This window comes from Bos javanicus, chromosome 6, assembly GCF_032452875.1.
Source record: "Bos javanicus breed banteng chromosome 6, ARS-OSU_banteng_1.0, whole genome shotgun sequence".
In the NCBI taxonomy this organism is placed as follows: Eukaryota; Metazoa; Chordata; class Mammalia; order Artiodactyla; family Bovidae; genus Bos; species Bos javanicus.
This window is the reverse complement of record NC_083873.1, coordinates 64,896,795-64,911,117: the sequence shown is the minus strand read 5'-3', so window position 1 is coordinate 64,911,117 and position 14,323 is coordinate 64,896,795. Positions and strand designations below refer to the sequence as shown.

Below are 14,323 nucleotides of genomic sequence, written 5' to 3'. Positions count from 1 at the left end.
ATTCTATGATCTTATTTGTCTTTTATTTATGTAACACTTCTATTGTGACAGTTGATACATTGATTACTGAGTTAGAAAATATATAGCCTTCTTTGGAGAAGCATAAAACCTAGTGGGGAGGATTAGATAAATACAGAGGACGAAGGGTCAGGAAAAATTCTGTTATAAATCCATACATATTTTAACTTGCAAATGGTGATCCTATGCCATATTTTCTAAACTATTTTTGAATAATATCATGGATTATCATTATACAGTGGTCACCACTGTTAGCTACTATTTTAACATTTTAATAACTTTATATACATGGTTTCCCCAAATACTATATTATTATGCATATTTTTACTATAACATGGTATCTTTCCATGTATTATATCATGGCTATTATTACACTTGCTGCTAAGTCACTTCAGAAGTGTCTGACTCTGTGCGACCCCATAGACGGCAGCCCACCAGGCTCCCCTGTCCCTGGGATTCTCCAGGCAAGAACACTGGAGTGGGTTGCCATTTCCTTCTCCAATGCATGAAAGTAAAAAGTGAAAGTGAAGTCGCTCAGTAGTGTCTGACTCTAGCGACCCCATGGACTGCAGCCCACCAGGCCCCTCCATCCATGGGATTTTCCAGGCAAGAGTACTGGAGTGGGGTGCCATTGCCTTCTCTGATTATTACAGTTAATTCCTGTTTAAAAATATTAAATATTGCCTCCTATATTAAATATATATTTAATAATTCATTTTCTAATACTGTGGTTAGTCTTTGGAGGTGTCTAATGTTGAATTCTTTTTTAATGATTTGCCTCCCAGCTTAGTTATAATTTTGAGTCCTTTATGTACTAATAGATATAGAATGTTCTATAATGGGCTAGTACTGCTTGACAGTTCTGGCCTCAGGTTAGGATTAGGGGGAAAGTTCTGTCAAAATGTCGTTAAAATCTGGTTTTTAGTTTTGCTTCCTACCTAGCTAATTTAAGGCCCTGTTTCATTTGTCAAATGTTATAGTTAATACAGTTATACCTTTTGAATCTACAGTTTTCACCTCTTTATTTAAATTGAGTTATATGGTACCTACCAAGGGTTTTCAGTGATGAATTCAAAGTTATTAAGCAACCACTTTGATTGTTTCATTTCTTAATATAAAATTTATTTATATGAGGAGAGTGACAAATAGTAATATGTTGCTAATAATATTTTTTAAAAAACAGAAAAACAATGAATAGGAAAAAGCATTTTAGCACATAAGATGATGATTTATCATGGACTAAAGATCACTTCAAAGGGATAATATTTCACCATTTTAGAAGATTCAATTCAGTTCACTTCAGTCACTCAGTAATGTCTGACTCTTTGCAACCCTGTGGACTGCAGCACACCAGGCTTTCCTGTCCATCACCAACTCCAGGAGCTTGCTAAAATTCATGCCCATCAAGTTGGTGATGCCCTTCAACCATCTCATCCTCTGTTGCCTCTTTACCTCATGCCTTCAACCTTTCCCAGCATCAGAGTGTTTTCCAATGAATCAGTTCTTCACATCAGGTGGTGAAAGTATTGGAGCCTCAGCTTCAGCATCAGTCCTTGCAGTGAATATTCAGGACTAATTTCCTTTATGATGGACTGGTTGGATCTCCTTGCAGTCCAGGGGACTCTCAAAAGTCTTCTCCAACACCACAGATCAAAAGCATCAATTCCTTGATACTTAGCTTTCTTTATGGTCCAACCCTCACATCCACACATGACTACCAGAAAAACCACAAATTTGACTATATGGACCTTATTCAACAAAGTAATGTCTCTGCCATAATGGTATGGACCTAACAGAAGCAGAAGATATTAAAAAGAGGTGAATAGAATACACAGAAGAACTGTACAAAAAAACATCTTCATGCCCGGATAATCATGATGGTGTGGTCACTCACCTAGAGGCAGATATCCTGGAATGTGAAGTCAAGTGGGCCTTAGGAAGCTCACTACAAGCAAAGCTAGTGGAGGTGATGGAACTCTAGTTGAGCTATTTCAAATCCTGAAAGATGATGCTGTGAAAGTGCTGCACTCAATATGCCAGCAAATTTGGAAAACTCAGCAGTGGCCACAGGACTGGAAAAGGTCAGTCTTCATTGCAATCCCAAAGAAAGGCAATGCCAAAGAATGCTCAAACTCCTGTACAATTGCACTCATCACACGCTAGTAAAGTAATGCTAAAAATTCTCCAAGTCAGGCTTCAACAGTACGTGAATGGTGAACTTCCAGATGTTCAAGCTGGATTTAGAAAAGGCAGAGGAACCAGAGATCCAGTTGCCAACATCCGCTGGGTCATCCAAAAAGCAAGAGAGTTCCAGAAAAACATCTATTTCTCCTTTATTGACTATGACAAAGCCTTTGACTGTGTGGATCACAATAAACTGTGGAAAATTTTGAAAGAGATGGGAATACCAGATCACTTGACCTTCCTCCTGAGAAATCCATATGCAGGTCAGGAAGCAACAGTTAGATCTGGCCAGGGAAAAATAGACTGGTTCCAAATTGGGAAAGGAGTAACGTCAAGGCTGTATGTTGTCACCTTGCTTACTTAACTTATATGCAGAGTATATCATGAGAAACACTGGGCTGGATGAAGCACAAACTGGAATCAAGGTCGCTGGGGAGAAATATCAATAACCTCAGCTATGCAGATGGAACCACCCTTATGGCAGAAAGTAAGAGGAACTAAAGGGCCTCTTGATGAACGTGAAAGAGGAGAGTGAAAAAGTTGGCTTAAAGATCAACATTCAGAAAACTATGATCATGGCATCCAGTCCCATCAGTTCATGGCAAATAGATGGAGAAACAGTGGAACAGTGGCAGAGTTTGTTTTTTTGGGCTCCAAAATCTCTGCAGATGGTGACTGCAGCCACGAAGTTAAAAGATGCTTACTCCTTGGAAGGAAAGTTATGACCAACCTATACAGCATGTTAAAAAGCAGAGGCATTACTTTGCCAACAAAGATCCGTCTAGTCAAAACAATGTTTTTTCCAGTTGTCATGTATGGATGTGAAAGGTGGACTATAAAGAAAGCTGAGCACTGAAGAATTGATGCTTTTGAACTGTGGTGTTGGTGAAGACTCTTGAGAGTCCCTTGGACAGCAAGGAGATCCAACCAGTCCATCCTAAAGGAAATCAGTCCTGAATATTCATTGGAAGGACTGATGTTGAAGCTGAAACTCCAATACTTTGACCACATGATGTGAAGGACTAACTCATTTGAAAAGACCCTGATGCTCAGAAAGATTGTAGCTGGGAGAAGAAGGGGATGACAAAGGATGAGATGGTTGGATGGCATCATTGACTCAATGGACATGGGTTTGAGTAAACTCTGGGAGTTGGTGACGGACAGGGAGGCCAGGAGTGCTGCAGTCCATGGGGTTTCAAAGAGTCAGACAGGACTTAGTGACTGAATTGTACTGACCAGACCTACTCCCATAATATACATTAAGAGATACGTCCAAGGTAAGAGAAAACCAAGTAAGATGGTAGGCACTGAGAGAGGGCATCAGAGGGCAGACAGACTGAACCACAATCACAGACAACTAGCCAATCTGATCACATGGACCACAGCCTTGTCTAACTCAATGAAACTAAGCCGTGCTGTGTCAGGCCACCCAAGACAGATGGGTCATGGTGGAGAGGTCTGACAGAATGTGGTCTACTGGAGAAGGGAATGGCAAACCGCTTCAATATTCTTGCCCTGAGAACCCCATAAACAGTATGAAAAGGCAAAAAGGTAGGACACTGAAAGATGAACTCCCCAGGTCGGTAGGTGCACAATATGCTACTGGAGATCAGTGGAGAAATAACTCCAGAAAGAAAGAAAGGATGGAGCCAAAGCAAAAACAACGCCCAGTTGGGGATGGGACTGGTGATAGAAGCAAGGTTTGATGCTGTAAAGAGCAATATTGCATAGGAATCTGGAATGTTAGGTTCATGAATCAAGGCAAATTGGAAGTGGTCAAACAGATGACAAGAGTGAACATCGTCATTCTAGGAATCAGCGAAACAAGATGGACTGGAATGGGTGAATTTAACTCAGATGACCATTACATCTACAGTACTGTGAGCAGGAATCCCTTAAGAAGAAATGAAGTAGCCATCATAGTCAACAAAAGACTCCGAAATGCAGTACTTGGATGCAATCTCAAAAACGACAGAATGTTCTCTGTTCATTTCCAAGGCAAATCATTCAATATCACGGTAATCCAAGTGTATGCCCTGACCAGTAATGCTGAAGAAGCTGAAGTTGAACAGTTCTATGAAGGCCTACAAACCTACTAGAACTAACACCCAAAAAAGATGTCCTTTTCATTATAGGGGATGGGAATGCAAAAGTAGGAAGTCAAGAAACACCTGGAGTAACAGGCAGATTTGGTCTTGGAATACGGAATGAAGCAGGGCAAAGGCTAATAGAGTTTTGCTAAGGGAACGCACTAGTCATAGAAAACACCCTCTTCCAACAACACAAGAGAAGACTCTACACATGGACATTACCAGATGGTTGACACTGAAATCATATTGGTTATATTCTTTGCAGGCAAACATGGAGAAGCTCTATACAGTCAGCAAAAACAAGACCGGGTGCTGACTGTGGCTCAGATCATGAATTCCCTATTACCAAATTCAGAGTGAAACTGAAGAAAGTGGAGAAAACCACTAGACCATTCAGGAATGACCTAAATCAAATCTCTTATGACTATACAGTGGAAGTGAGAAAGATTTAAGGGACTAGATCTGGTAGACAGAGTGCCTGATGAACTATGGACGGACGTTCGTGACATTGTACAGGAGACAGGAATCAAGACCATCCCCAAGAAAAAGAAATGCAAAAAAGCAAAATGGCTGTGAGGAGGACTTACAAATAGCTGTGAAAAGAAGGGACATGAAAAGCAAAGGAGAAAAGGAGATATACCTATTTGAATTCAGAGTTCGAAAGAATAGCAAGGAAAGATAAGAAAGACTTTCTCAGCGATCAATACAAAGAAATAGAGGAAAACAACAGAATGGGAAAGACTCGAGATCTCGTCAAGAAAATGAGAGTTACCAAGGGAACATTTTATGCAAAGATGGGCTCAGTAAAGGACAGAAATTGTGGGACCTAACAGAAGCAGAAGATATTAAGAAGAGTTGGCAAGAATACACAGAAGAACAGTAGAAAAGGATCTTCATGCCTGGATAATCACAAGGGTGTGATCACTCACCTTGAGCCAGACATCCTAGAATGTGAAGTCAAGTAGGCCTTAGGAAGCATCACTGTGAACACAACTTTTGAAGGTATTGGAATTCCAGTTGAGCTATTTCAAATCCTGAAAGATGATGCTATGAAAGTACTGCACTCAATATGCCAGCAAATTTGGAAAACTCAGCAGTAGCCACAGGACTGGAAAAGTTCAATTTTCATTCCAATCCCAAAGAAAGGCAATGCCGAAGAATTTTCAAACTACTGCACAATTGCACTTATCTCACACGCTAGTAAAGTAATGCTCAAAATTCTCCAAGCCAGCCTTCTGCAATACGTGAACTGTGAACATCCAGATGTTCAAGCTGGTTTTAGAAAAGGCAGAGGAACCAGAGATCAAATTGCCAACATCCACTGGATCATCAAAAAAGCAAGAGAGTTCCAGAAAAAACATTTGCTTCTGCTTTTGACTATGCCAAAGTCTTTGACTGTGTGGATCACAATAAACTGTGGAAAATTCTTAAAGAGATGGGAATACCAGACCACCTGACCTGCCTCTTGAGAAATCTGTGTGCAAGTCAGGAAGCAACAGTTAGAACTGGACATGGAACATTCGACTGATTCCAAATAGGAAAAGGAGTACATCAAGGCTATATATTGTCACCCTAGTTATTTAACTTATATGCAGAGTACATCATGAGAAACACTTGGCTTGAGGAAGGACAAGCTGGAATCAAGATTTCTGGGAGAAATATCAATAACCTCAGATATGCAGATGACACAACCTTTATGGCAGAAAGCAAAGATGAACTAAAGAGGCCTCTTGATAAAAGTGAAAGAGGAGAGTGAAAAGTTGGCTTAAAGCTCAACATTCAGAAAACTAAGATCATAGCATCCGGTGCCATCACTTCATGGGAAATAAATAGGGAAACAGTGGAAACAGTGTCAGACTTTATTTTTCTGGGCTCCAAAATCATTGCAGATGGTGACTTCCACCATGAAATTAAAAGACACTTACTCCTTGGAAGGAAAGTTATGACTAACCTATACAGCATATTAAAAAGCAGAGACATTACTTTGCCAACAAAGGTCCATGTAGTCAAGGCTATGGTTTTTCCAGTGGTCATGTATGGATGTTACAGTTGGACTATAAAGAAAGCTGAGCACAGAAGATTGAAGCTTTTGAACTGTGGTGTTGGAGAAGACTCTTGAGAGTCTCTTGGACTGCATGGAGATCCAACCAGTCCATCCTAAAGGAGATCAGTCCTGGGTGTTCATTGGAAAGACTGATGTTGAAGCTGAAACTCCAATAGTTCAGCCACCTGATATGAATAGCTGACTCTTTGGAAAAGACCCTGATGCTCGGAAAGGTTGAGGGCTGGAGGAGAAGGGGATGACAGAGGATAGATGGTTGGATTGCATCACCTTCTCAAGGGACATGGTTTTGTGTGGACTCTGGCAGTGCGTGATGGACAGGGAGGCCTGATGTACTGCGATTCTTGGAGTCACAAAGGGTGAACTGAACTGAACTGAAGTGCCACTGCAGATGATGTCTGCAGCCATGAAATTAAAAGACGCTTACTCCTTGGAAGAAAAGTTATGACCAACCTAGATAGCATATTCAAAAGCAGAGACATTACTTTGCCAACAAAGGTCTGTCTAGTCAAGGCTATGGTTTTTTCAGTGGTCATGTATGAATGTGACAGTTGGACTGTGAAGAAAGCTGAGCACCGAATAATTGATGCTTTTGAACTGTGGTGTTGGAGAAGCCTCTTGAGAGTCCTTTGGACTGCAAGGAGATCCAACCAGTCCATCCTAAAGGAGATCAGCCCTGGGATTTCTTTGGAAGGAATGATGCTAAAGCTGAAACCCCAGTACTTTGGCCACCTCATGCAAAGAGTTGACTCATTGAAAAAGACTCTGAATTGGGAGGGATTGGGGGCAGGAGGAAAAGGGGACGACAGAGGATGAGATGGCTGAATGGCATCACTGATTCGATGGACGTGAGTCTGAGTGAACTCTGGGAGATGGTGATGGACAGGGAGGCCTGGTGTGCTGCAATTCATGGGGTTGCAATGAGTCAGACACGAGCAAGGGACTGAACTATCTGACTGAACTGAAGTGAAGGTATCAGAATTAGTCAGAAGGTTTTCAGGAAAGAGAAATCACTCTCAAGCAGGATTCATTGTTGTTATATAATTCCTAGTGCAGAGTTTAAACTGAGTTGTTTGTTGTGTAATCATCAGTTCTGGGCTTAAAGAAAATGAAGTTTTATGTGACTAACACTGAGGAATGTAGAGAAAAAAGAAAAAAGAAAAATCTCCTCCTTGGGGACCCTGGAATTCTTATCAACCACATAGGAATTGACTCTCTCAATATCTTAAATCAGAAGTATTTTTATAAGGATAAGTCACTGGGTGCTACAATGTCGACAGGGCCTTTATTCTTATGTTTAGAATATGATCACTGAAACTTAGAGCTAGGAAAGATAAGAATGATAATTTTATGTAGTGCCCTCATTTTTCCATTGAAAAAGAATAAAGGACTTAATCAGCTTCCTACTCTAGGAACTCAGAATTGGGAGCTGACATGATTTCTTGTCTCCATTCAACCAGTATTCTTTAGATTACATCGTAAGTTCTCACTATAACACACATTTGATGTATTTGTAGTAGTTTATCTTAAAAGTGTTTAAAATTATGTATACAGTTAAAGTGGAGAAGGCAATGGCACCCCACTCCAGTACTCTTGCCTGGAAAATCCCATGGATGGAGGAGCCTGGTAGGCTGTAGTTCATGGGGTCACTAAGAGTCGGACACAACTGAGCGACTTCCTTTTCACTTTTCACTTTCATGCATTGGAGAAGGAAATGGCAACCCACTCCAGTGTTCTTGCCTAGAGAATCCCAGGGGCGGGAGAGCCTGGTGGGCTTCCGTCTGTGGGGTCACACAGAGTCGGACACGACTGAAGCAACTTAGCAGCAGTAGCAGCAGCATACAGTTAAAGCGAATGTCCTATTCCTTAGTTGTGTTATATATATATATATATATATTTTACTTATTTATTTTTTCAGTCCAAAGGCTTTTAAATAATGTATGAAAGCCTTAGGTTTCCCATGGGCAATGGATTTTAACTCACATCAATTTAAATAAAATCTGAAGTAGATAAATCTTGTTAAAAGTCTCCACTTTTAACATTTTGCTGTAACAGAAATCATGACAAATCTCTCTAGGAGAAGTTGTGCAAGTCCTGCAACAGGCTTTGGTTTTATCTGCATAGAGAACTCTATTTTGTGATAAGTAAACACTGGAAGCCAGCACTTCCGATGATACTGCGAAGAGTGCTATTCTAGAAGCATATTGATACATCAGAAATTCTCTGATTCTATGTTTGTGTTAGTACTTGAACTTGGACAGCATAATTAACTTTTGTTTTAGAGACAAAAATCTCTAATGTTAGTTTGCAACTGTTTGAAAGTCAATTCAGGTTAAATAAAATTTTCATCGTGAAGTCTTTATTAATTTCTCCTAGCTGAAAATAATCTCTTTTGTTTTTATTTCTCTTTAATTCTGTCTCTCCTAAGTAGTATTAATTTCCAATTTTATTATGTAAATATACATAACGGAAAAACTTCACATTCATCTTTGTAAACTGAGAACAATATAGAAGTAACTTGAACACTGAAAAATATTTGTTAAAAAGTTATTTGATGAATATACATGGCATTATGTACTTTTGGCAATCTAAATTTACAGACATAAAAATAGAACCCAGTTGGTAACTGAATGGAGGATTTATGTCATAATATCCGTCAATGTATTGATGACTGACTTCAATGATTTAAGTATCTGACAAAACCTTTTTTTCTTTTTCATTTGAAGAAAGGAATACCAAGTCTTTTTCTTATCTTGTGACAGTATCAAGAAGTTGGTGCTTTTATAATAATTGAGCAAAGTGGGGAAGAATCCTATGAACTTGCATCACTAAAGCTATTTGTGCTGGTGATTAGCTACACTTGTACCTTTTCTTTACATGTTTGTAGCCTTAGTATCTGATTCACTGCTAACCACTGATCTATTTTACTGTTTTGGCCATGTGAATCAATAGCTTAGGGAGAGATCAATGCCAGGTTCCTAAGATCAGATGAGAATCAACCCAATTTCATGATGTAATTATGCACCTAAGTTAATTATTTAGGTCTGCATTTTGCGTGATGTTAATTTCATTACTAAAAAAAGATACTGAGTTAACCTGTGCATTTAAGTTTTAGACACAGCACGTAATTGCAAGCTGACAGTGAAGTGGGAAAAGGGCATGACACTCACTTTCATCAATTATGGTTTGATTGATTGAGTTAGAAGTCAAGATGGCTCACTTCTTCACCTTTACCCACTAATGCTATTTTCTGGGCTAACTGCAAGGAGGCAAAGTTTCACAATGTACATATGATCTGAAATGCTAAATGCACTGCTCCTCATCTTGAAATGTTTATCCTAGAAACTATTCTCCTTGTTGTTCTGAGTGACTGGAAGTTCCTTTTCATGTTTCTTTTGCTTAGTTATTATGTAGATAATTATAACCTGTAAATAGGAACATGAAGTACAAGAACACGGTTTGATCATTTTCTTGAAACTACACTAATACAAATGAGCAAATAAAATGGGATTTTTCAATTATGTATAAAATGGCACAGGCTTGAATAACTTCTTATCTCAGTGAAGCATTTATTAAGGATTAGTAATTTAAAACAGCTTGGAAGTATTAACCTCTGCAAAAAGTTTAGGAAGGATGGATTATCAAGACACATGCTCTGTATCTTTCTCTTCTCGAACCTAGATTGAGGGAATTGTGAGCAGAAAAAAATCTTCCCATTTTCCCAAAAATCTCTGCTTGAGGAAATTTGACCCTTTGGAAGTCATAACTCATCCAACAGTGATTAGCACAGTTACAAACAGGTCTGCTAAAGAAGGAACTGCCAGCTGAAAAGCAGGATCCACAACTGTTTGCTGGGCTGTTTCCCAGCCCTATACAAGCTAGTTCTCAAGTGTCATTTTTAATGTCCTGTTCATTAGGAATACTGCAGCCAATATACCTACTAAGTAGCTTAAGGTTTCCTCTACCAACCAATGTTGTATCTTTGCTAATCCATAATCCTGGTGGGGTATGTTAGCCTCTTACTTTATCTTAAGCAGTTTCTGCTGTTCAATTCTCTCTACCATTTAAAGATTTTTATTTCATTAGTCAAACTCTCAAGCATACTTCTATTTATTACATTAAATATTTCTTTCTGGGTAAGTTTGGACAAGAGCTAGCATTACATCAAGAGTGAGCAAGTAATCTCTCCCACCTCAAATGACTCATATAAAACTTCATACTTTTCGGTTTACTCTTTTCCTAACCTTCTAACATTAAAGTTTCACACATACATACACCTATTTTCCTTTCTCAATAGCATTGGTTATGCATTCTTATTCATTAATTTTATCAAATTATTTTTTACTTTTATAATATGGTAGGCATAACTGTTAGGATACAAAGGTAGGTTATACCTAAGCACCTACTTCTAAGAATTTTCTCATAACCATGCAATTTCCTATTTACAGTCTTTCTGATTATGAACAGAGGCTTTCCTCTAATTATGGCACCCATCAGGCCTCACTATGATGACCATTATATGTGGTTGCTATGTATGTGGATTTGGGATTCAACTTAACAATGCCTCAGTTTTCATACCATCTACTCTGTGATGTAGGGAGAATTATTTTATGTCTCTATTAATGCTAAGTTGCTTCAGTCGTGTCTGACTCTGTGCGATCCCGTAGACGGGAGCCCACCAGGCTCCCCTGTCCCTGGGATTCTCCAGGCAAGAACAATGGAGTGGGTTGCCAGTTCCTTCTCCACCCATGAAATTGAAAAGTGAAAGTGAAGTCGCTCAGTCGTGTCAGACTCTTAGCGACCCCATGGACTGCAGCCCAACAGGCTCCTCTGTCCATGGGATTTTCCAGGCAAGAGTACTGGAGTGGGGTGCCATTGCCTTCTCCAGTTTCTATTAATAAACATTCCTTAAAATAAATATTATAGTAGTAATTATTTCATAGGACTGTAGTAAGGATTTAATGACATGATACTTGGAAGTGAAAGTCGCTCATTCGTGTCTGACTCTTTGCAACCCCATGGACTATACAGTCCATGGAATTCTCCAGGCCAAAATACTGGAGTGGGAAGCCTTTCCCTTCTCCAGGGGATCTTCCCAACCCAGGGATCAGAACCCATGTCTCCCCCATTGCAGGTGGATTCTTTACCAGCTGAGCCACAAGGAAAACCCAAGAATACTGGAGTGGGTAGCCTATCCCTTCTCCAGCAGATCTTCCTGACCTAGGAATTGAACCAGGGTCTCCTGCATTGCAGGTGGATTCTTTACCAACTGGGCTATCAGGGAAGCCCTGATACACGCAAAACTCTATTTCTCTCTCTCTCTCAATTTTTGATACTTGCAGAACTCAACACAATACTTAGCATATTATAAGTGCTTAATGAATTTCTGTGTGTGTGTGTGTGTATGTGTGAAAGAGAGAGAGAAAAAGAGAGTGTGTTTGCTTTAAAACATTTGAATCTAAATGACTGAAATTGGTTTTCTGGACAAAGGATAATCTGATGGTGTTAGATAATTTGGTGAGTGCTTGAATTTTTATATTTTAGTGTGTGCCTTTTTGTGTGACTTAATCACTCATAAATATCACGAAATTTTTATATAGTTGTTAACATGAAAGTGATTGACCTTTATATTAATAACCATATTATAAAATGTTGAATACAATTTACAAAAAGTGTGTGAAGCGACACTGGACAGCAGTTATTGCTAGAAATCTTGGATTTTGTTTTACATGACTCATGTAAACAATGAAAAAGAAAGGTTAAGATAATGGCATACACTTTTCTATGAAAAGATTGAGTTCAAGTGCTATTTACTTACAGAAATTTTAAAATATAAAAATTCAAACTTCTGAAGAGAATGACTAAAATAGAAGCTTTACTATCATGAATCATTACTCTCTTTTTATCTTTTAGGAATACACAATAGATATAATTTTTGCCCAAACCTGGTTTGATAGTCGTCTAAAATTCAATAGTACCATGAAAGTGCTCATGCTTAACAGTAATATGGTTGGGAAAATTTGGATTCCTGACACTTTCTTCAGAAACTCAAGAAAATCTGATGCTCATTGGATAACAACTCCTAATCGTCTTCTTCGAATATGGAATGATGGACGAGTTCTATATACTCTAAGGTATTACTGTTAAAAAAAAAAAAAACAACTTGTAGTTGCTCTAATTTAGTTTCCATATTAATATTTGAAGCGCATAAATTTCCCTTTTTCAAAGTTGCAAAGTAATAAATATGAAGCTTCTTTCATACACTAAAATTTAAAAAGGTGAAATATTGTGGAAACACTTGTTTAAGCTTGGCATTACCAGTATGTGAATAGGACTGAAAGCAAAGAGGAAAAACTCCTCGATTTCCCTGTTTTGAAGCAGAAAAGGCTGTGGCATAAACACTATATTTTTAAACCTATAAGGCAAACGATTGACAAAGATTTTCTTTAGGAGTCCACCCTGCTATAACACTTTAAAATACTTTGATTTTCAGTGGTGTAGTAAAACATCCCTAACAGAGGATTGAATGAGGGTTAATAGGTAAGATTCAGGTTTATTTAATTCATTGTCTTGAACATATTGACTCATTATAAATCATCCCTTTAATGGAAAGGTGTTTATGATCCAAAGAAAAAAAATTACCATACTTAACTGAATACACTCTGTTAATCTGCCTGTGTATGTATGCCTGTGTGTTTGTTGAGATTCTGAAGTATAAAATTTTAATCACAAACTCAGAAACCACACTTGGGCTAATTGAGGCAAGTTAGTTGGCTGGAGAGAAAAATGTCAGAATTTTATTAACCATTTAAGAATGTTATAATATTACTACTTAAGATTTGAGACTTCAGAATTAATATTATTTTATATTGTATCACAGTCCATTATTGTAGGACAAAATTATGTTTTAAAATTAAAGAAAATATTTTTAATACCTGAAATTATTTCTCATTATTTAATATTTGTTTTTCCATCTAAATAGACTGACAATTAATGCAGAATGTTATCTTCAGCTTCATAACTTTCCTATGGATGAACATTCATGTCCATTGGAATTTTCAAGTTGTAAGTGATAAAATGCTTGATATTTTCATAGAACTTTATAGTCTATGACCCTTTTTATTTAAAAATGTAAAATGATGTGAGATAAACCGTGATTTATACAATTATCAGAAGTTTAAATTATGTTTAACTGTCTTAAATTTATAAATAACATTTATTTCTTACTTTCAAAAGTGATAATAAATGCATATTGAATATATATCTTATTATTTACAAATATTCATTCTATCTGAATCCTTTTCCTATTTTGATTAACTAAAGGACTACTGAAGATAGATTTGTATTCAAATATTTTTACAGTGCCATGAATAAAAAGTTGATTGAAATTTTATTCATCTTCTAGGAGGCCAGATTTAAGTTTATTACATTGTATTTGAAAATATATTTAATTGGTCTGGTGAAGAATTTTACCACATAAATAGCAAATATTTAAGAAGACTTTAATGAGTTGGAAAAGTCAAGGAAGAAATGTTTATTTCATTCAAAAGAATGAATGAAACAAAGATAAATTTCTAGAGAGAAATAATTTAGGTACACAAACTGAATATTTGTTGCAAGGAAATAGCTATAATCTTTCTATATCAATATCAGTTTTATTTTATATTTATTAACATTTATTCTCACATGTGTTTTTATAAAAATATTTTTCTACATATATAATTGAGCAAGTCTTTAAAACACATAAAATACCTTTAAAAATGATATTGCCTATGTCTGTGAATGATATAATTCTATTTTCCTATTTTAAAATTGATTTTTAAAGATATTTTCTAGAATTTATTTACAGTAGATTATAAGTATTCATAAGTCTTTATCCTGCTTCTTCACTTTAAACATTCCCATGTATCTCTTATTGCCCTTTATTAAGGATTTTCTTGACTTTTAAAAATTTTCATCTCACTAAAAT

General features: G+C 37.3%; 1 protein-coding gene across 1 annotated transcript in view; it reads left to right on the top strand.

Annotated features, from left to right (window-relative positions):
• The window catches only part of GABRG1 (gamma-aminobutyric acid type A receptor subunit gamma1), a 94,528-nt gene that overhangs the window by 57,865 nt on the left and 22,340 nt on the right, over positions 1-14,323 (top strand). Inside the window, exons 4-5 of the mRNA XM_061420062.1 lie at positions 12,268-12,488; positions 13,337-13,419. Coding sequence (XP_061276046.1) covers positions 12,268-12,488; positions 13,337-13,419 — 304 coding nt within the window. The remainder of the gene's footprint in view (positions 1-12,267; positions 12,489-13,336; positions 13,420-14,323) is intronic.